Raw genomic sequence first — 24407 nt, 5'->3', positions numbered from 1 at the left:
CTGCGGAGTCTTCCAATTCGTTATCGCCTCAATCTTAGCTGGGTCCACGGTAATCCCTTCCGAATTAATCACGGACCTAAAAATTGCACCTCTCTTAACCAGAACGCGCATTTCGAAAACTTGGCATACAACTTCTCTTTCTTCAGAACTTCCAATACTTCTCTCAAATGCTCCGCATGGTCAGACTCGCTCCTTGAATATATTAATATGTCATCAATGAAAACGATAACTGACTTATCCAACATTGGTCGACACACCCTGTTCATCATGTCCATAAATGCTGCAGGAGCATTTGTTAGACCGAATGACATTACGAGGAACTCGTAGTGTCCATATCGCGTTCGGAACGCTGTCTTAGGGACGTCTGCCTCCTTTACCTTCAGTTGATGGTAGCCTGATCTGAGATCTATTCGTGAGAACCAACTCGAACCTTGCAGTTGGTCAAACAGATCGTCAATCCTAGGCAAGGGGTATCTATTCTTTACCGTAAGCTTATTCAACTCACGATAGTCTATGCACATTCTCATACTTCCATCCTTTTTCTTCACAAACAAAACCGGTGCGCCCCACGGAGAAACACTCGGTCTGATAAAACCCTTGTCGAGGAGTTCTTGCAGTTGGGACATCAATTCCTTCATCTCGGACGGTGCTAGACGGTAAGGCGCTTTCGCGACGGGCTGGGCTCCTGGTACTAGATCTATCTGAAATTCTATCTCTCGCTCAGGTGGCAACCCCGGAAGATCCTCAGGGAATACTTCTGGGTAGTCGCGCACAATAGGAACATTCTTCATTTCTTTCGTCTCGGCCGTAGCGTTGACAACATACGCCAGGTAGGCACCGCACCCTCGCCTTAACAAACCCTCGGCTTTTATCATCGAAATGACATTAAGCCCATAACTCTCCTTATCACCATAAACCGTCACCGCACTACCATCCAATGACTTTAACCTTATCATCTTACTTTTACATACTATCTGAGCCTCAAACTCAGACAACCAATCCATACCCAAGACTACATCGAACCCTCCTAAGGCCATAACATACAAAGTAACAGGGAACTCATGTCCCTCTAACACTATCTTACAATTCTTAACCATTTTTGTTATTTTCACCGAAGTGTCACTTGCGGTTTCTACTACAAAAGTTTCAGACACTCGGCAGCCTTTCATTTTAGCTAGTTTACTAAACGTCGTAGCTACAAAACTTCTATTCGCACCAGAATCAAATAATACAGAAGCGGAAACATCGTTCACTAGAAACGTACCTGTGACGACATCCGGAATCTGCCTGGCTTGTTCCTGGGTCAGCATGTAGGCTCTAGTTCTGGGCCTAGCTTGATCGGCATCCTTCTTTCCACTACCTCCAGCTACACCTTCAGTGCACTCCCTTGACATATGGCCTGTCTTGCCACATTTGTAACATGCTGGCTTCGCACTGCACTCATTGGCATAATGCCCTACCTTCCCGCACTTATAACAGGCATTCGACCCCATTCTGCATTCTCCACCATGAGCCTTTCCACATTTGAGACAAACATTAGAACTTTTACCCCACTTGCACTCACCACCATGACTCTTTCCGCAGGTCTTACACGATCTCTTCTCCCACACTTTCTGTTTCTTATCCTTGGAGTTCCATAACTGAGTACCGGGTCGTTTAGCAGGAGTGACCCCTTTCTTCTCTTTCTCTACGTCCCTAACATCACAGATATTATAAGGGTCTGGTCCCTAACATCACAGATATTATAAGGGTCTGGTCCCTAACATCACAGATATTATGAGGGTCTGGTCCCTATCCTCATAGATATTGTAAGGGTCTGGTCCCTAACATCACAGATATTATAAGGGTCTGGTCCCTAACATCACAGATATTATAAGGGTCTGGTCCCTAACATCACAGATATTATAAGGGTCTGGTCCCTTGTTTTCGAATATTAGTAGGGTTCGATTCCCTCTTCGTTACCATACAACCATACATCATACCTCGAGTATTATTAGGGCTCGGTACCCTTTTCGTAACCATACAACCATACAACCGTCATTTCCTTCTTTTATTAACTTTATTACGTTCATACACATAAACATACATATCATACTTACCATATTTATAACGTTACAACCTGACAGTACGTGCAATATCCGAAGATCGTTCACGTACCATCAAGCAATCATTCATACATATCACATATATCACATATGGCATACACTTATCACTTAGGATAAATGTATTAACAACACATCAAGTATGCACACAGCCCCGAAAACATAACAAGGAATGGGGCTAGAAACTCACCTGGATCCTGTTACGCTCGCCGTTGATCGTAATTCCTTTCTTTAACTGGGCTCGGCTAACTGTATAATATTTACACATATCAATTAACTACTACTACTCGTTTTGTATTTCTATCTATATATGACCCACAACGAACGGGGGTCCGGGGGCAGCGCCCCTGGCAGCGGGGTTCTAGGGGCGGCAGCCCCTGAGGTCCAAGGGGCAGAGCCCCTGGCTGGGGTTAAGCTAAACCTCGGGTTTTTAATTTATTTTCTAAACGAACTTCACTTCAGGCGAAGTTAAACCTCGGGTGAACTTGGCTTCAGGCGAAGTTAAACCTCAGGCAAACTTGGCTTCAGGCGAAGTTAAACCTTAGGCGAACTTGGCTTCAGGCGAAGTTAAACCTTAGGCGAACTTGGCTTCAGGCGAAGTTAAACCTTAGGCGAACTTGGCCGTAGGCGAAGTTATCCTTAGGCGAACTTGGCTTCAGGCGAAGTTAAACCTTAGGCGAACTTGGCTTCAGGCGAAGTTAAACCTTAGGCGAACTTGGCCGTAGGCGATGTTATCCTTAGGCGAACTTGGCTTCAGGCGAAGTTAAACCTTAGGCGAAGTTACGCTTGAAGGCGAAGTTACGCTTGAAGGCGAAGTTCATCAGGCGAACTTAATCTTGCAGGCGAAGTTATCGCGCTGCAGATCTGTTTGCCCATAAATCCTTCGTTTCTTAGCCAAATAACTCGATTTTGGTACCCACGGAATCGTATGATCGGCACCTACAAATCCCAACCATCAAATCGGCCTAAAATCGACGTTTTAGGGGTCCGATTTGGGCAGTTTGGGTTTCGGGTCCGGTTAACCCATCCAATCCTAACCATTTTCAGTAATATTAGCTTTGGTGGATTTGTTCTTACCTTACCAACTCAGATCTATCAACAAAATCTCGGGTCTCGGCTTCGAATCTTGATCGGTTAGAATGTGTGTGTTTTGAGTGTGTGAAGAAAGAAGGTGGAAATGAAAGATTGGGTTTGGGATGGGATATTTATATCCCTCTAAGCCCACGGACCCGAGGCCCATTCTCATTTAACCCATCTTACGCAATCTAAGCCCAACTCCCTCGTTACTCGACATTAAATAATTAACAACGTGAAATCACTAAACGTAACTTTCTTTATTTATAATTAAAATTTCAGGATGTTACAGGCGGGCGCAGCCATAAATTGGCTCAGAACACTAACAGTAAAGGAGATATCCGGTCGTGTGACGGTTAAATAATTAAGTTTACCAACCAACCGTTTGTATCGCTCAGGATCTTTCATTGGATCTCCATCCTTTGGGAGGAGTTTCTTTGTAGGAAGCATTGGGGTATCAACAGGTTTACAACCAAGTAAGCCACATTCAGTCAACATATCAAGGACATACTTTCGTTGGGAGAGAAGTATTCCTTGTGGAGAGCGAGAAACTTCTATGCCAAGGAAATACCTCAATCGACCTAAGTCGCTGACCTGAAACTGAGACTGAAGAAACTGCTTGAGTTCGGTGATCCCGACCTCGTCATCACCTGTGATTATAATGTCATCCACATAAACAACTACGATAGTCCTCTTTCCTTTCTGGTGTCTAAAGAAGACAGAGTGATCGTAGGCACTCCGAGTCATCCCAAACTATCCCATAACACTAGAGAATCGACCAAACTATGCCCTGGGAGACTGTTTAAGACCATATAGAGAACGACGTAGTCTGCAAACTTTCGAGGCCTCCTCCTCAACAACGAACCCTGGTGGCTGCTCCATATATACCTCCTCCTCAAGAACACCATTAAGAAAGGCGTTCTTGACATCAAGCTGGTGGAGTGGCCAATGATTAATGGCAGCAAGAGCAATACAAATACGGACAGATGACATTTTAGCAACTGGCGAGAAGGTTTCATCATAATCAATGCCATATGCCTGAGAATACCCTTTTGCGACCAACCGAGCCTTCAAGCGGTGTAAGGAGCCGTCCGGGTGTAGTTTAACCGTAAACACCCAACGACAACCAACAATACGCTTCCCTTTAGGAAGTGTTTCAAGATCCCATGTATGATTGGACTTTAGAGCCCCAATTTCGTCTTCCATAGCCTTTCGCCATCCTGGGTGAGCGAGAGCGCTCGTCACATTTTTGGGAATCGGGTAGGAATCAAGAGTAGTGGTGTACGCATGAGATTCAGGAGATAGGTGGGTGTAGGCAACATAGTCCTGAATTGGGTAACGAGTGCATTTTCGGGGTTCTTTGCAAAAAGAAATAGGTATATCGGGTAGTGGTGCACCAGGAGGATCATAAACGGGTGTATCAGGGGTAGCTTCTGGTAAAGGTGTCGGATCGGGTAAGGATGTATCAGTGAGAGGTGTAGATTGTTCGGATGCAGACGGAGGATCTGAGGGTATTTCGGGGTTGTGGCCTGAATGTGAATCAAGTGTCTCTGATATTTGACCCTTACCTCGCCTAGCATATGTGAAAAGCAGTGGCGGAGGTTCTGTCGGTGGGTCAGAATCAACAGAGATTGGATCGGTAGAGGGAATCGACACAGGAATGGTGGGGAGGAAGGGAGATGTGGGTATATCGAGGTCGGGAAACGGGTCAGAAACAGGAGTGGAACACTCGGGAAAGTAAGGAGACTCGTGAAAAGTGACATCGGCACTAGTAAAGTATCGGTGAAGTGATGGGCTATAGCATCGATACCCTTTTTGAACCCATGAGTAACCAAGAAAGACACAACGAATGGCTCGGGGATCAAGTTTGATGGTTTTCGGACGATGGTCATGAACATAGGCGACGCAACCAAATACTTTAGGTGCGAGAGGAAATGGATCATCGTTGGGAAATAGTACAGAAAACGGTGTTTTACCATGAAGAACGGTTGAGGGCATGCGGTTAATCAGATATGTGGCAGTGAGAACGGCATCTCCCCAAAAACGATGAGGAACACGTGATTGGATCATGATTGTGCGAGCAACATCCAATATGTGACGATTTTTGCGTTCGGACACACCATTTTGTTGAGATGTATAAGCACACGATGATTCATGAATAATGCCGTTGGTTTTTAAGTATGAAGAAAAGTCGGTGGAAAAATATTCTTTAGCATTATCAGATCGTAAAGTTTTAATGGTGGTGTTAAATTGGTTTTGAACATAAGCATTAAATTCTCGAAATATGGAAAATACCTCACTACGAGATTTTAACAAATAAACCCAAGTAGTGCGAGAATAGTCATCAATAAAGGTAATAAAATATTCAAAACCCAACGTAGATTTGATAGGGCAAGGACCCCATACATCATAATGCAACAGTTCAAAACAAGAACTGACTCGATTGGGCACCCTAGGGGGATAGGGACGCCTGGTATGTTTACCAAGTTGACACGACTCACAATGAAAATTAAAAGACGAAAGTGGTAAATTTGGTCGCATTTGCCTCAGAACCGCTGTAGAGGGATGACCTAACCGACAGTGAGCCTCCCTGACAGCGGAATCACATAAGTTTGCTACAGGATGCGAAAACGGAGATATACGATAGAGACCTCCTGATTCAAAACCAGTACCAATTACTCGGTTTGTTCCTAGTTCATGAAAAACGCAGTGAGTTGGGTAAAAGGTCACAGAACAGTTGTTTTGTTTGGTAATCTGACTCACTGAACAAAGACTGGTAGGAAATTTAGGAAAAAATAGGATAAAAGACAGTTTTAGGTTTTCCGAGGTACTGATGGATCCTATGCCGAGAACGGGACATGAAGATCCATCGGCAAGACGTACCGGTGCATGGGAAACATTTTGAAGACTAGAAAAAATACCCCGATTCCCAGTCATGTGATGTGTGTCTCCAGAATCAATCACCCATGATAAGTCAAGGCTAGAAGGTTTACCTGAATGTGCCGAGCTGGTTTGAGGATGAGGCAACTGGGAGGTAAGAAACCGTTGAATAAGATCATGCTCCTCTTTAGTAAATGTATACATGTATTTATTTTCGCCCATAGTGATATACGAAACTGAAAATTGACTGTGAACAGTAACAAGTGCGGGTGGAGGGCGGGAACAGATTCCGGCGTAAACAGCTACTCGTCGTGAACAGTAAATCCCGGCAGCGAACAGTAATTCCGGTAGCGAAAAGTAACTTTCCGGCAGTGAACAGAAATTCCGGCAAACGAACAGTAACTTCCGGCAGTGAACAGTGACTTCCGGCGGTGAACAGTGACTTCGGCGTGAACAGTAATTTCCGGTATGAACAGTAACTTCCGGCGGGAACAGTGATTTCCGGCGTGACCAGTAATTCCGGCGATGAACAGTACTCGGGGGGGACAGTGATTCCGGCGTGAACAGTATTCCGGCATGAACAGTGATTCCACCGTGAACAGTGCTCGTCGGTGAACAGTACTTTCACGGTCGAAAAAAAGGATTTCGTGACAGGACAAAACAACAAGGCAGGAGCTTGTTTCAGATCTGAAGGCTGCTGGTGACGGCTAGTCAGAATCGGGTTCGGGTCAGATCGCGGCTAGGGTTTGGATCGAGAGCCGTAGCTCTGATACCATGTAAAAAAGAAGATGGTTGAAGTGAAAGTAATGTTTATTACTTGAATGTGTGAATAATAGAAAGACAACTACATCTATTTATACACAAACAAACCCTAGCTTTCAACCCATAAAAGGCCCATGGCTTTAACCAACTACATGGGCTAAAACCCTAATTATAACTAAATACAACTAACAGTATGTAACAGTATAGTTTTTGTTTATTGTTTATAAAGTTTTAGAAAAGGTACGACCCGTTTTGACCCATTAACGCAGTTTAACCCATTTTTCTATAACCCATCAACTCAATTAACACGTTTACAACATGGTTACTACCTGCCAACCCGTTTGACATAATAAGATAAATGGGTTACACGGCTCGTGTTTGGGTTACGTAATTTTAAGTGTCTACGGGTCAGGGTTGATGTTTTTGGCACGAATAAGAATACCGGTCTTACCAAAAACTGACACATATAGTACTAAGTTTAAATATTTAGGATGCTGTTTTTCCTATTATTATCATGATCATGTTTCTAACTTAAAGTTTTGCATGTGGCAGTGCACTTATGGACTGTGTCGGGTGTGAAAAGTGTCGGCTTTGGGGAAAGCTTCAAGTTCTTGGGCTTGGAACTTCATTACAAATTCTCTTCTCTGTTGATGACAAGGGAAACCCGGGCCCACACGTTAGTATTATAATGTGCTACTAAACGTACACTCGTATGATCAGTTTTCCCATGTCACACGGCCCGTATGACCAATTTCCGCCTGTCATACAGCCGTATGACATGTCAGCGGTGTGTGGTTGTTAGTTGATTCCGTGTTACTGTTCAGCTCGGTTTTTACCAGCCGGTAAAAACAGTTTTCATATTTAACTTTGGGTTAAAGTTTAGTGGTAAAAATAAAACAAGTTGCAAGCCACTTGGACTGAAAATTTAGGTTGCTTATATAAGAAGATTTGTAGAAGATAACAAGTGGGTAGGATAAGGGTGTAAGACCAACTTGTGTGTCAAGTGGATGTCTAAGTAGTTTTGTGTTTCCCACTCTATAAATAGAGGGGTTTGTTTCTTTGATTATGTACTACTAAAAAAATCAGTTTTGTTATAAGAAATACAACTACAAAAGTTAGTAGAAATCTGGTCCATATTTTCTGTTTTGTTTTTCTAGTTCAAGATCCGATTGTGACCAACAATTGGTATCAGAGCTTTGCTCATTGATCCAACCAGCTGTTACCTGGACCAGAAAAACACTACAGCCACTGCCAATCACATAGGTCGAAGGTGTCGACCTGTTTACCAGCCATAACCCCTATTCCAGCCCAGAATCTGATAAAAAACGAATTGACTAGCAGTCCGTATGGCTGATTCAAGCAGCAGTACCACCGCAGATCGAAACTCAGTTCCAACAGGTGTTACAATTAGAGAAGTTGGGGGAACAACATCGTACCAATGTCTGTTACTAAGTACAATGAACTATACCTCTTGGGCTATCAAGATGGAGTCGTTCATGGATGCCCAAAGAATATGGGATGCCATAGAACTACCCAAAGGAGTTGATGTGGATGTCAAAGTCGGGAAGAAAGCAAGGGCTTTCATCTTCCAGGTGCTGCCGGAAGACATCTTGTTGCAAGTTGCATGTCACAAGGAGGCTAAGGACGTGTGGAACGCCCTTAAAGTTCGGTATCTTGGTGCTGAAAGGGTACAACAGGCTCGGATTCAAACCCTTAATCGAGAGTTTGAATTATTGAGCATGAAGGAGGCTGATAGCATTGATGATTATGCTAGCAAGATTGGTGGGATCGTGTCCAAGTTCCAAACACTTGGAACGACGATTGAAGAAAAGGTGCTAGTAAAGAAGTTGTTGACTTCTGCACCAACCAGATTTCTTCCTATTTTTCCTACAATAGAACAGTATTCTGACTTGAATACTATGTCATTTGAAGAGATCGTCGGACGTCTCAAAGCATACGAAGAACGTATTAAACCCGTTGGAGCAACCAAAGACTCTTCAGGTCAGTTATTACTAACTAGATCTGAATGGCACGAGAAGCACAGATCTGAGGTGAAACAAGTCGGCAGAGGCCGAGGATCAGCTCCGATCAATCACCGTGGTCGTGGTCGAGGACGCGGTAGATTTGGCAGCCGTGGACGAGGAGGTAGACACCCCTCGAATAACAATCAAAGGCAAGAACAGGTTGCTGCTGATCAAAATAGCAAAAGGTGCTATAATTGTGACAGGCTCGGTCACTTTGTAGCTGATTGTCGGGCTCCGAGAAGAACCGAAGGCGAAGCTAATTTGGCAAGGGAGGATGATAATGCTACTTTACTAATGGTAAAGTCTACACAAGATTTGGTAATGTTGAATGAAGAAAAGGTGTTTCCTAGCGAATATGCCAAAGATAGTACCGTGAAAGGCACTTGGTACTTAGATAATGGTGCAAGCAATCACATGGCCGGTGAACGGATTTACTTTAGTGAACTCGATGAAAAAACGACAGGGCGAGTAAAGTTTGGAGATGGTTCAGCAGTTGAAATCAGAGGCAAAGGGTCGATTCTTCTCCAGTGTAAAAATGGCGATCAAAGACTCATTACTAATGTTTATTACATTCCAGATTTATGTAATAACATATTGAGTCTCGGGCAACTTGATGAGGTTGGATGCAAGACAAATATTAAGAACGGTTATCTCTCACTCTATGACCGATCGGGAGCAGCGTTAATAAAGGTCAAGAGGTCTCCAAACCGGCTCTATAAAGTGTGTCTTCATGTTGTTTCACCACCCTGTTTACTTTCTAAAATGAACGAGACAGCTTGGATTTGGCATGCTCGTCTCGGGCATTTAAACTTTGATGTCATGAGAATGATGACACAAGAAAAGTTGGTGATTGGGGTTCCAAGCATAAACCACAAGTCACAACTTTGTGAAAGTTGCCTGGTCGGGAAGCAACAAAGGCTTCCAATTCCGTCCAATGCCTCGTATCGAGCAAAACAACCTCTTGAACTAATACATGCTGATCTTTGCGGTCCTATTACACCTTGCACACCATCGGGCAACAAGTATTTTTTGTTGCTTGTTGATGATTTTAGCAGATTCATGTGGGTATACATGATAAAGTCTAAAGATCAAGCTTGGAAGCATTTGCCAAGTTCAAGAAATCCGTTGAAGTTGAAACGCGTTATAAAATAAAGGCTTTAAGAACGGATCGGGGAAGAGAGTTTGTGTCTACAAAATTCGAACAATTGTGCAGCGAAGATGGTATAAATCGATACTTAACCGCACCGTATACACCGCAACAAAACGGTGTTGTTGAAGGAAGAAATCAAACAATACTTGGAATGACAAGATCGATGATGAAGGCAATGAAGCTGCCACAATGGTTGTGGGGAGAAGGTGTACGACATTCGGTTTACATCTTGAACCGAACACCTACAAAAGCTTTGGGAAAGAAGACCCCATATGAAGCCTTAAAAAGACGAAGACCGAATTTGGGACACTTGAAAGTGTTCGGTTGTACCGCCCATGTTAAAATACCCACGGTACAGTTAACAAAATTGGCTGATAGAAGTGAATCTATGGTGTATCTCGGGAGTGAACCGGGAAGTAAAGCTTATAGACTTTACAACCTAAGAACCAAACGGGTGTGTGTAAGCAGGGATGTTCTCTTTGAGGAAAGCAAGCCATGGAATTGGCCCAGAGACCTCGAGACAAACGAAGAAGACTCAATCGAGTTCACTGTTGAAGATGAAACCCAAACCACCGGGTTTGGTTCTATTAGATATTATAAGCTAAGCTTTATTCTTATATAATGTCATTATTATTTGTATTTATAACACTTAGGATATTATTGTTATTAATATTAGATAGATAGAATATGGCGGTTGCCTATAACCGTTATAAACGGTTACCCGCCATTTATTGTGTATAAATACATCTCCTGTATCTTTATGTAACTATCAAGATATTTCAATAAAATATCCATTTCGTTTGCATTATCTTTTTGTTCATACACACACATTCAAACACAGAAACATGAACAACACGAATTCAATTATGATGTTAACAATGATTAAGACTTCCGCTAATAGGTTCGGCCCAGATTTCGCCCAATCAAAGCGAGATAGCTGCTGTCCAAAATGAACACAGCAGGCCTGGTTCACCTACTGTGACCAGCAGCCCAACAACAGAACGTGACAGCCCCTTGCAGAACAGTCAGCGGGCTGATTCAGGCAGTTCGGACAGCCCAGACAACCTGTTTGAAGACCAGAACAGTCCGAACAGCTTTGGACAGCCCAGTTCAGGTGTGAGCCCAACTTTTAGCTCATATTATGATGACACTTGTAGGTTCCTGGACGGATCGTACACGGGATATCGCTAACAACGCAGGTGCGGAATCCCTGCGCAGGTAGTTACGAGTGTAGAGATAGAATCACACAAGCAATAACTTAACCACGTTATATTGATAACCGAACACGTGACTCACGGTCACTGTTACAGACTATGACACGAACACGTTCACTGAACAACTGCAACAAACCCTAAAACGAACTACTCTCAAACTGTTTCAGCGAAACAGTTTTATACACGACAACTTCGCCATTGGCGAAGTTGTCCATAACTTCGGTGATTCAACAAGTTCGCCATAGCGAACTTGTTGACAACTTCGCGTATTACAAAACAATCATAAACAAAACATAATTACATTACAAACTCGATTACAAATGCTAGACTATGAACTACTGACACACATGTACCAACAGACTCCCCCTTGGCAGTAGCTTCATATCTTGATCTTCAAATCTTTGAGTCTTGTAATCTTCACCTCTACGCGTGCGCCCCTTCTCTCACACATACCGACACTACCCCTTGATATTTCCTAGCTTGATCCTTCCAAGCAGGAATGTAGAAGATCTTCTTCTCGTTGAGCGCCTTCAGATCAGCCTTCGATAGATTAACAAGATGCATCGGGTCGTAAACCCGAAGTACTTCTTGTTCATCCTCATCTTCCATTACCGCCTCAGCTGTCTCGCAATCTACGTACCACCATTTTAAATCTTTTAGGACGTTCTTGGGCATAACTTTCATCGGTACTTCTTTCAAATGACGGACTGGTTTATACTTCATAACCATCCATGGTTTGCCGTCAGCCCTCATTCCACGATCTTTGTCTTCTATCAACTTTCCTTTTTGAGGCTTTAGCAGTTCAAACTTTTTGTCTTTAATGGCTTCTTTCCATACGATCTTCTCAATGATTCTTGCCATATCATCATTGCTTCTATTGATCAGCCCCAATCTCGCTAAATCTTTCACCTCACATTCTGGTAAGGAATTCAGAGATCTCAACAATCTCTTAAAGTACTGAATGCCGTCGTACCGTTTGATCACAAATAGTTTCAGCTCTTTGTCGTACAACCAGCATATGATTCCCTTCTTTGACTCTGCATAGCCCTTTATATTATAAGTCTTTCTGAACATCGTTGGCACTGCAGGCTTCTTGGTTTTAACAAACCACTGAGCACAGCCTTCTTTCCAGTTCGGCTGCTCCTCCCATACTGTATCTTCTATCACGCTCTCATCCCCCAATTCTGATCTCTCAACAGCTGGAATCTCATGTTCCACTGAATCATCCACAATCTCACCTTCTTCTAATACATCTTCCACATTAATCTGTTCTCCAATCCTCTCAATCTCATCCATAGGCAACACGTCGTCATCATCCATCAACTCATCGTCCTCCTCCTCATCCAACTCCTTCAAAGCATCGATAACGTCTTCAACATCAGCGTCGTCATCCACAACTACAACCTCATCACCAGCTGCATTTGTAGACTCCCCCTCAGTTGTGGAAGCCCCAAGAGCCTGAGAGGTTCTTGGCAGCTCATCACCTGCACCGGAAGGTGCATTGGGATCATCGTCATGATCTTCTCGTCTTTTCGTTCTCAACTCATCGCCCCTACAAGTATTCTCCCCCTGAGATGCCAAGTAATCCTTGAAGGCATCTATTATTCTTCCATGTTCAACCAGGAGGGCAGCTTGTAGTCGATTGGATTCCACTAGGCTTTGAATGGTCTTTGTCTGATCAGCAACAATCCGCTCTAGTGATGTAATCCTCTCGGAATCTGAAGTAGGCGTTGGAGTTGGCGGGACATCAGCAGAAGTGACCGCAGGTGGTACACTTGGTAACACTGCAGTAGAAGTGATTGTCGACTCCACAAATCGTGCAACTACCACCGGTGGATTAAGCGGTTGGGGTGGTAGGGACACAATTGCTGGGGCCGACGTCTCGACCGCTGTAACCTGTGCTGTAGTAGTAATAAGAGACATACCAGACAAGGCAGGTGGAGCAAAACGTACTAGTCTTGAAGATTCTCCAGCTCCCGAACCTATACCTCTCTGTTCTCTTCTTGAACGTCTAAGCACAATCTGCACTGCCTCCTCTTCATCAACTTCTTCCTCATCCTCGTTTTCCGTTCTCGGTCTCTTTCCCGTAGTCCGTTCCCGAGACACCATAAGTCTTCTTGCCTCAGCAAACGTCTCGTCTAGATCAGAGTCAGCTACCGAAGTAGCTGCTCTGGTAACATCCATAAATTGAGGACCCGAGACATCCATATCAAACACACCATGTACGCCAAAGGCAGCATTAAGATCAACGTCTTCAGCAGTAGACACAGCATGAGATACAGTAGCTGGCACAGCAGCAGAGGCAACAGTAGAAACCACAGGCGCAGCTGATACAGCATGAGGTGCTGCCGCCTGATGTGGTTGGGGGTCTCTGAACTCGTCCCCTCCTGCAGGAACATACTCCGGGTTGATGAGATACCCGAATAAAGGAGTATGCCTGGGACGCAGCTCAGGCTTGCTACGAGTGCTCGAGGTGCGGCACTGAGCAAAGATACGTTTCGTCACGCATTCTACGTATCTTATTGGGCGTCTCTGTGGCAGCGACGGAGCGACATGATTTAAAATCATCTGTAAGAAACGAGGATACATAGTGAATCGCTCGCGCGCCACAGCCCTTCGCTGACGATCAATCTCGTAAAAGATTAGCTGACTGAATGAATATCTGCGGTTGTAAGTCAGCACTATCATGGCCGACTGCATCGTCGCGCCCATCCCGTCTGTTCCTGCCTTCCTGCCGGACATGCATACTATTAAAACATGCATCAGGAAGCGCCACTGATCTAGCAGAAACCCTTTCCTCCTCTGTGAGTCCCCCAGCGGACCCGAATAACCCATCCTCAAATAAGCTCCATCCCGGAAAGGAGCTACGAACTCCGTTGGGTCATCTCTAGTTTCTTCACCGAACTGCAGAGCCAACCGTATGTCTTCCGAGGAAAACTGTATGTTGTGACCATTTATGGTTGCTCGCATCACCGGAGGCTCAGGCCTGCAATCGTAGTACACTGTCTGCCAAAAGTCTTCAATGTTAGGCAGAGAAATAAGCAGTGTATTTGTCAGCGCGTGAAAGACTCTTGATCGCAGGAGAAACGTGATAATCTCCCTGTAGTCTTCGACGCCTCGTGCGTCTGGATCTAACGTGATGTACTGGTTATGGGCTGGAAAGAATTGTCGTTGCTCATCACCACCATCACCACCAGCACCACCAATAGCAGCCATATCTGCACCAAACAAAACAAGTTAGACAGTGTGTAAGCAGCTCACAAGTTCGCTGAGTACCACGAGCGAAGTTGTGATTAAACCTGTACAGGCGAACTTATAGGTGAGGCGAAGTTGGGAACAACTTCGCTTCAACTATAATTTCGTCTAAAAACTGTTAAGTAAAATGGCATAGGCGAACTTGAGTTCAAGGCGAAGTTACGGATAACTTCGCCACTGGCGAACTTAAGCTTCAAGGCGAAGTTACGGATAACTTCGCCACAGGCGAAATTAATCTCTTGGCGAAGTTGTGGATAACTTCGCCTAAACCTTAACTTCGCCTGAATCTGAAACGGCGACTGTTCAGATTCAAAGGGTTAGATCCGATGTTTTCGGACCGATTTGACGATCCATCAGTGAATAACGGCATGGATTAATGATATTGAGACGTAAAGGACGTCCATGAACACGTAACACAACAGTGAAAATCATGGTTTTGAAGGTTCGACGACCCGAGGTCTCGAACCGGGTAAAACTATACCGAACGAGTAAGTATGTGAATGATATTGACCACACATACCGTCAATGAGCACAAGAAACTGAAATCAAGGATCGAAAACGGAATGAAAACACGATATCGGATAATATGGATTTGATATTATGTTCGCCGGAAAAATTTGCAATATATGTTACTGTTTCCGTTTGAAAGTCCTTATATAGGGCTGAGTTGGTTCAGGCGAAGTTACGCTTAACTTCGCCTAGGCGAAGTTAAGCACAACTTCGCCAAATTCAACAACTTCGCCCGTATTTTCAAAATCAGCCCTTTAAGTTTGAATAATCTTGCACTTAACATTAGAAGTTTCCAAAAAGAGTTAAACAAAAATGATCATGTCCAAGTAACCAGTTTTACAATAACACAACTTATAAAAAATTTTAACGAAATAAGGGATCAAATTTCAGTCTAGTCAGGGACCACTACGTTTTAGAAAAGATCCCAACAGGAATCATACTAACTATGTGACTGTCACTTGGATCCGTGTTTTAGCTGTATTATGACATAGAGAAACAGGTTGCAAGCATGTAAATAACTTAAATGGTTTTCATCGTTTCTGTGATACGGATTAAGGTTCAGTTAAGCTCAAACTTTTAAGTTGGCAACAACTCAGAGATAATGATGTCTTCTATCTATTCTCAAAGCGTATTTGGCTATACCCAAGTCACCCCGAATTGACTTCGACCCATAATGTCTGATTATCTTGTAGATACACGATGTCTGTATCCCGTTCTCTTCTTACTCCAGACATGAGAAGTCTTGATTGTTACTATGTCTCATAAGTACTAAAAATATACATGTTTTTTTTTTTTTTTTTTTTTTTTTTTTTTTTTTTTTTTAACCAAACATTCTTATTGACTTCGGAGCATTAAACTACTGCAAGTCCCGAATCTGGATCACTGCAATGTCTTTTTCTTCACGGGAATCAGATCACTCATGGGCTCGTGTATGACTGGGTAGTCGCTTTTCTGCCTATCATTCGGAAAGATATGTGTGAAGACATTCAAAACTCTTAAGGAGTTTCCACGTAAATTCGAGTAGTTTAAGTTAGTATCACATACACTTTTACGCACCATAAAAATTTACCATGACATACAATGACTGTTCTAAAGCCTTTTAAGCCTAATAACTTCACTAGTTAAGCACACACAATCAGTATATATATCATTTTCCAAGGTTGGATCAATTTTCTGTTAAACACAGCAAAGAACTTCTTACGAAGTAGTAGACTTGAAAAGTAATTTCATTTCCCGTTTAAAAAAAATTTGATTTCAATCGCCCCGATCACGTCAAAGTCGTCAGGTAAACGGCTATCCTGAAGATCCGATGGATCAACTGGACCGACCACATACAAGTATGTGTCCTTCTTACTAAGAATGACCGACTAATTTTCAGCAACTGAAAGAACACACGTCATAGCTGCCCCGGTTACTTTCAGTCTTCCGGTTAATGGCTATCCTTATTTTCTAAGTCGAAAAACGAGGACCAAAACATATCCGAGGATATGTCCATCAAACTGAGGTAACCGACTAATTTTAAGCAAAAATGACCCTTTTTTTTTTTTTTCAAAACAAAGACATGGTTACTCGGGATTGATCATCCCGTTTAGCTCAATTAGGTTTTGAAATCTGGATTTATCAAACGCTTTTGTAAACAAGTCAGCAAAATTTCAAGTGTATCAACTTTTTCGATCTTTATCAGTTTCTTCTCAGCACAATCCCGTATGAAGTGATGACGAATGTCAATATGCTTAGTTTTACTGTGCTTCACGGGATTGTTAATTACTGAGATGGCGGCAGTGTTATCAATTAAAATAGGAGTAAGTAAGAAATTCAGACCATAGTCGCGCAATTGTTGCTGAATCCACAAAACCTGAGAGCAGCAGTTGGATGCTGCCATGTATTCAGCTTCGCATGTTGAAATTGCAACTGATGTCTGTTTCTTGCACTGCCAGGAAACTAATCTTCCTCCAAGAAACTGACAGCCTCCTGTTGTTGACTTCCGACTCTGATTACATCCACCATAATCAGAATCTGTATATGCCACCAGTTCAACGTCTCCTCCCTTTGGGTACCACAACCCTAGTTTCGGCTTGCCCTTAAGATACCGCAAAATCCTCTTCACACCTTTCATGTGAGATTCCTTTGGGTTTGCCTGAAAACGAGCACAAAGACAAACAGAAAACATTATATCGGGCCTAGAAGCAGTTAAATACATTAATGAACCTATTATCGCCCGATACAGAGTAGGGTCCACATCTGCGTCACCATCTGATTCAGCGCCCAATTTGTGATTGACGCAGATTGGGGTGTCATATGGAGAACTGTCCTCCATCTTGAATCTCTTCAGCACATCATGAACATACTTTGTTTGATGAATGAACATCCCATCCTTCTTCTGATCAACATGCAATCCTAGAAAGAAGGTTAGTTCACCCATAGCACTCATCTCGAATCGTTTCTTCATGACAGCTTCAAAATCCTGACACATGGATACTCTTGATGCAGCAAAAATGATATCATCCACGTAGACTTGAACCAGTAGGAAGTCACATCCTTCTCTCTTCACAAACAACGTACTGTCAATCAATCCTCTTTCAAAACCATTTTCCAGCAAGTAGTCTGATAACGTTGAATACCAGGCACGAGGTGCCTGATGTAACCCATATAACGCCTTGCTCAACCTGTATACGTGATCCGGAAAGTCTGGGTCAGGAAAACCCGGAGGTTGCTCAACAAACACAACCTCATCAACTTTCCCGTTAAGAAACGCGCTCTTCACATCCAACTGAAACACCTTCATCTTTTTAGATGCAGCAAACGCCAAAAACAATCTAATCGCTTCTAACCGGGCAACAGGAGCGAACACCTCATTGTAGTCAATACCCTCTTGCTGATTAAAACCTTTAACAACCAGCCTCGCCTTATTTCTCACGATAATCCCTTTTCATCTCTCTTGCACTTGAACACCCATTTCGTGCCTATAGCATGCACATTCTTTGGTTTTTCAACCAAAGTCCAAACTTCCATTTTTTCGAACTGAGCCAACTCTTCTTGCATGGCTTCGACCCACGAGCTGTCCTTTAAAGCCATTTGATAATTCTTCGGTTCAACTTGGCTTATGAAGCAAGAGTACAAACATTCGTTCATGATACCTGTATCTTTAATGCTTGTATAAACACAGGTGTGCTCATTCAAGCTACTTCTGGTTTGTACACTAGAGGACACATCACCTATAACATTCTCCAATGGGTGATCTTTGTGAATTCTCGTGGTCGGAACAGCACCGACATGCAAATTGTCTTCCAAGTTTGAAGAGATCTCATCTATGGTAGTTTCAGGCTGAGAGTGAAAAGGATTAATAAACTCATCTTCAGTTGAGGCCGCAGGGGTATCGATAGGGTTTGATGTGGAAGGCTGAGATTTTTCTGTCATCTGATGTTGCACTACCTCCTCTTCCTCATCAAATATCATCTTCGTCACTGCTCTTTCGTCTTCTTCAGAAATTTCCAAAGTAGGTACGTTAAACGACTTAAAAAGTTTAACATAGTCAAACAGCTCAGCAGGTCCATTGCTTGGTTTTGGCGGTTGGTAACTAGTAATGTCGGTGTTACAAACCACCTCCACCTTGCAAGTTGTCGTATTGAAGACCCGTCTGTTGGGAGTCCCAACAACATAACCGACTAGGATTCCCTCATCAGCTACTTCACCAAATTTCGAATTAGTCTTCAAAATCGAACAAGGAGACCCAAAAGGTTCAAGACCGCACAAGTTGGGCTTCCTTCCGTGCATAAGCTCGTAACAAGTTTTTCCAAGTCTCTTAACGGTTAACACCCGATTCAGAACATAGCAGGCTGTAGCAACTGCTTCAGCCCAGAACATCACAGGAAGCTTTGAGTCTGCCAGCATAGTTCTGGCTCCTTCAATCAACGTTCGGTTCTTCCTTTCAGCTACTCCGTTCTGTTGTGGAGTATACGGAGCGCTGTATTGATGCTCAATACCCTTCTGAAGACAAAAGATTTCCATCTCAAAGTTCTTGAACTCTGTCCCATTGTCGCTTCTGATGAATTTAACTGATTTACTCATGACGTTCTCGACTTTTGTAATTAGATTCTTCACCATCTGAGTCGTCTCGTCTTTCGTTTTCAGAAAATATACCCACGAGTATCGCGAGTAATCATCAGTTATCACCAAGCAGTAAGAAGTACCGCCTAGACTTTGTACATTCACCGGACCGAAGAGATCCATATGAAGTAGTTCTAGAGTACCAGCAATTGAGTTGATCGTCTTGGTGAGATGGCTTTTCTTGTGTTGTTTTCCCTTCTTGCACGCTATGCATTTATCTTCAAAGTTAAAACTCTTTAAGGGAACGCCCATCACAAGCCCATTTTTGACAATGAAGTTCATCTTACGAAGATGAATATGTCCCATTCTCCTGTGCCATAATTCTGATTCTGATTCGCTTGCCTTTGTCATTAAACAGGATTCTCCGGTGGCCATTTCAGTAGACCTCATATCCATCACGTATGTATTCGTTTCACGTGGAGCTTTCATTACTATCCATTCTTCTGGTATATGAAAACCAGGCTTCAATACAATCGCTTCATTCTTAGTGAAATGGACAGTGTATTCTTTATCACAAATCTGCGACACACTCAGCAGATTGTGCTTTAATTCCTCCACAAAGTTTACATTTTCAAGTGTCATTCTCCCATTCGACACAGTTCCTCTACCGGTAATCCTTCCACCGCTTTCACTAGCAAAACTAACTCTAGCTCCCTGAACAGGTTTTAAGTCTTGCAACAAGTGTTTGTTGCCTGTCATGTGCCTGGAACAGCCGCTATCTACAATCCAAAGATTGTTTGCAGCCCTGTTCAACTGTTCCTGCACAATAAAACAAAGAGTTAGAATCTTGGGACCCAAGACCAATTGGTCTTGGATCGATACGTCCCGTACCCTGGCTTTCTCAAGTTAGCGTCAGGATAATTTCTGTAAGTCCTGTTAGGGAATCTCCTTGCAGATTGGGTGTAATGCCTTCCAAACCTTTGAGAATTGAAAGTGTTATATCTTGAGGTTTGGTTGTAAAAATGAGGTTGGTTTTTATGAAAACTTGAATTCGTTACATTTTGGCATTTTTTAAAGTTTTCATTTTTAGCAGGAACAAAATGACGCTTATTCTCATTTTTATTTGGCTTCACACCTCTGAATCTCGGCTCCAGAGGGCAATCTGCAACTAAATGCCCTAATTTGTTACATCTAAAGCAACACCGACTCTCCAATTTCTTGTCAAATGTTGGTTTGGATGTAGAGGCAGTGTTACCAGCCGTTCGTCTCACATAAGGTGGGACATACGGGTTGAGTGGAGTACACTTTTTAGAAGATTTATTTTTATCTCCACCGGTGGGTAACACTACATTCTCTTTCGTCTTACCAGATTCGGACAACTTATCCGAATCCGATGAGACTGGACTCGTAACAGAAATATTTACACTAGAAACAGGCGAACTCGTTTCGCCATTACTAACAGTTGGTTCTTTAAATGTAACCTTGATGGGAACTGTCTGAGGAACTTCAAACTCAGCAGATTTCTGTACACTAGGGTTAAAAGTGTAATTATGGTTATACGGTGGTGGAACCTCGTGATAACCAATTCCTCCTCTCTTTGGAGAGGTACCTTGATCACTAACAAGGTGATCAAGAATAGCTGAGGAATTTCGGAACTGCTCGAGTTTTCGGTTCAGTTCCACCACTTTCACCTGGTGGTCAGCAATCTGCTTTTCACGTTCAGCAATAAGTTTAGTTTTTTCTTCTAAAACCTCATAGCTTAGGTCAATTACATCAATTTTTTCAGCAAGTTTAGTTTTTAAGCTTTTGACATCTTTTTCACATGCTTTTATTTTAACTTTAAAACTGTTTTCTCTTGCCTTAGTAAAATGATGATCTTCTTTAAGATTTTTAAATTCAGCATCTAAACGAACATACTGATCAGTTATGGTCGCAAGTTGCTCAGACAAATTCTCACATTTTGTACAAACTGGTTTAGGACTTACCTCGGAGGGTTGACCATCGTTATCTGCCATGAAAGCTTTCTCTTCACCAGTAGCTTTCTCTTCTCCAGTCATCTTCTCACAATCTTCATTTTCTACCTTTGCCATATTCGCCTGCTCACCAGTTTCATTCCCATGCAGGTTCCAGTTGTATTCACCGGCTTCTCTAGACAACATGGCATTGACTTCTCTACTAATCCCAGTAGGCTGTGCTGACCGGCCTTGACCCCGTTCAACTCTCTCGTTTCTGCATTCTTTAGCAAAGTGCCCATACTGTTGACAGTTATAGCACCTCACTTTAGACTTGTCGAATCCGGGCCTACCACCAACAAACTTTCTCCCCGTCTTATTCATGAAACGCTTGACTCGCCTCACTATCATGGCCATTTGCCATTGCAAATCCATCTCCTCCAGATCATCAGCATCGATCTGGTCATAATCCTCATCCAAAGCAGCAGGGTCCACAATCTTCCCTTGTATGTAGTTCTCATATGAAGCAATAAAAGATGCATAGACTGCAAACTGCTCTTCAGCAGATTTGACACTCATTGGCATCTTGGAATAGTTATTGCTTGAGGCACTAGGAGAGAAACTACTGTTGGATGTTTGAGGTTTCGAAGCACTTGAACCTCCAGCAGCAAAGCAAACATCACCGTTCATGTTCACTGAAACGTTTCCTTCATGAGAAGAGCTAGAACCTGACTCTCCTTTGGAGTAGTAAGCAGCAGATTCAGGCTTCGAACTTGAGCCTGAGTTAAGTTTGGCACCATACATACCAGGGTCTTGAATCTGATCTGTTGGTGTCTCTTTACGTACCATATTAAGCTCAAAGGTTCTGAGCTTGTTTACTGCTGTCTCCAAATCACAATTAGGAAAGTCTCTGTCTTCCCTCATCAGAACTGTGTACATTTCCCACTTCGGCGGGAGAGCATCGAGAAGCTTTTCAACTATCTCCTCTTCTCTGTAAGCAATCGAATAGTTGTTTAGCTCTGTCATTAGATGATAATATCGAGTGATAATATCATCCAGAGATTCGTTCTTCAAAAATTTGAAGACAGAGAACTGAGTCTTCAACAGTTTAATCTTCGAGGCACGAATGCCCACATTTCCTTCGAATCTATTTTCAAGAGCATCCCAAAGCTCTCGAGCCGATGTATACTTTCTGAAAGTATGAAGGATCTCCTGTGGAAGAGCCATAGTGATAGCTGCGTGAGCCTTGCTTTCGGCTTCGTACATCTTCCTCTCCTCTTCCTCCATCTTGCTGTACTTCTTAACCACATCACGACCTTCGTACACCATGGTTGGTGGGATATATCCATCCTGGATGCACACCCACATCTTTGCATCCTGATATTTAATATATTGGATGAATCTGTCCTTCCATGCCACGAAGTCAGTTCCTTTCATCAGCCTCGGGGCCTTAGTGGCAGACCCCGCTTCTACTTCCATCTTGACCAAATCGGAGATGTTGATCGACGACATCCTTGCAAAAACCTGAAAAACCTGGAAAAAACAAAAAAAATATTAAAACAGCTCAGTAGGCGAAGTTAAGAATAACTTCGCTTGAAAGTTAACTTCGCTGAAAAGAGAACTTCGCTGAGTTCTTAAATTCGCTAGATTTGGCGAAGTTAAAAAATAACTTCGCTTAGCTCTGGCGAACTTATGAGTTGAGCGAACTTGGGTATGAAGCGAAGTTGCGGATAACTTCGCTAAGGCGAACTTATGAAGTGAGCGAAGTTGTGGTTAACTTCGCTAATCCTTATATCTTCGCCAAAAACCCTAATTCCAGCGACGGCAACTTCGCCTGAAGAATGGTAACTTCGCCCTATGAACGGTAACTTCGCCCGATGAACAGGGAAGTTTGTTCAGATCTGTTTTCGTCAATCCAGCAGCTCCCGATCAATGCAAAGGCTTGAAAAAGACTGTCAAGCACTAACAAAACTCAATCCCAACAAAAACACGTCCCGCGAATAGGTCAAACGAGACGTTTTCTACACCCGCGTGAAATCCCGAACCTCACAATCGAGCCGATTGGCTCTGATACCAATTGTAGGTTCCTGGACGGATCGTACACGGGATATCGCTAACAACGCAGGTGCGGAATCCCTGCGCAGGTAGTTACGAGTGTAGAGATAGAATCACACAAGCAATAACTTAACCACGTTATATTGATAACCGAACACGTGACTCACGGTCACTGTTACAGACTATGACACGAACACGTTCACTGAACAACTGCAACAAACCCTAAAACGAACTACTCTCAAACTGTTTCAGCGAAACAGTTTTATACACGACAACTTCGCCATTGGCGAAGTTGTCCATAACTTCGCTGATTCAACAAGTTCGCCATAGCGAACTTGTTGACAACTTCGCGTATTACAAAACAATCATAAACAAAACATAATTACATTACAAACTCGATTACAAATGCTAGACTATGAACTACTGACACACATGTACCAACAACACTCCTACCCAAGGTTTTCGACAGCTGAATAATGTTTATTCAAGAACCCAATCATTGCAACAAATCCCATTTAACCCACCTCGATTTGAAGACCCAGACCTGCTGTTACTTAATGAAGAACCGGGTTCATTTAGTGAGGCCAAAGATAGCAAGGAATGGAGAATTGCTATGCAAGACGAATTAAATTCGATCGAGAAGAATGACACTTGGAAATTGGTTCAACCACCCAAAGGTGTTAAACCAATTGGTCTAAAGTGGGTCTACAAAGCCAAACGAGACGCCAAAGGTGACATAACCCGTTACAAAGCAAGACTTGTTGCAAAAGGTTATGTTCAAAAGCACGGTATCGATTATGACGAAGTATTTGCTCCGGTTACCCGAATGGAAACTGTCTGGTTAATTCTTTCTTTAGCCGCACAAGATGGATGGGAAGTTCACCACCTCGATGTCAAAACCGCATTCCTGAATGGAGAATTGAAAGAAGATGTCTATGTATCTCAACTTGAAGGATTTGAGAAACCGGGAAAAGAACACCTCGTGTACAAGCTATCCAAAGCCTTGTATGGCTTGAAACAAGCTCCAAGAGCTTGGAACTCGAAGCTGGATGCAACACTAAAACAGCTTGGTTTTACTCGTTGTCCAAGAGAACATGCTGTGTACAAGAGAATCAGCAAGGCTGGTTCGTTAATTGTGGGAGTTTATGTGGATGATTTAATCATCACAGGACCTTGTAAAGATGAGATCAATGCATTCAAAAGACAGATGCAAAATCGCTTTGAAATGAGTGATTTGGGTTTGTTAACTTATTACTTGGGAGTAGAAGTTAAACAAGACAAGAAGGGTATCACTTTGAAACAAGCTGGATACGCCACGAGGATTCTCAAAGATGCAAATATGTGGGAATGCAATCCTACAAAATGTCCAATGGACCCAAGTC

At 42.9% G+C, this 24407-nt stretch overlaps 1 protein-coding gene across 1 annotated transcript in view; it reads left to right on the top strand.

The window, feature by feature from the left end:
- The window catches only part of LOC143577868 (endoplasmic reticulum oxidoreductin-1-like), a 33754-nt gene that overhangs the window by 7689 nt on the left and 1658 nt on the right, over window positions 1-24407 (top strand). The window contains exon 8 of the mRNA XM_077061593.1: window positions 7371-7494. Coding sequence (XP_076917708.1) covers window positions 7371-7494 — 124 coding nt within the window. The remainder of the gene's footprint in view (window positions 1-7370; window positions 7495-24407) is intronic.

This window comes from Bidens hawaiensis, unplaced genomic scaffold (genome assembly GCF_021521415.1).
Source record: "Bidens hawaiensis isolate Kalapana, Puna unplaced genomic scaffold, B.hawaiensis_p1.1 tig00028865_1, whole genome shotgun sequence".
Taxonomy (NCBI): Eukaryota; Viridiplantae; Streptophyta; class Magnoliopsida; order Asterales; family Asteraceae; genus Bidens; species Bidens hawaiensis.
The sequence above is the reverse complement of the archived record's forward strand: the minus strand, read 5'-3'. Positions and strand labels throughout refer to the sequence as shown.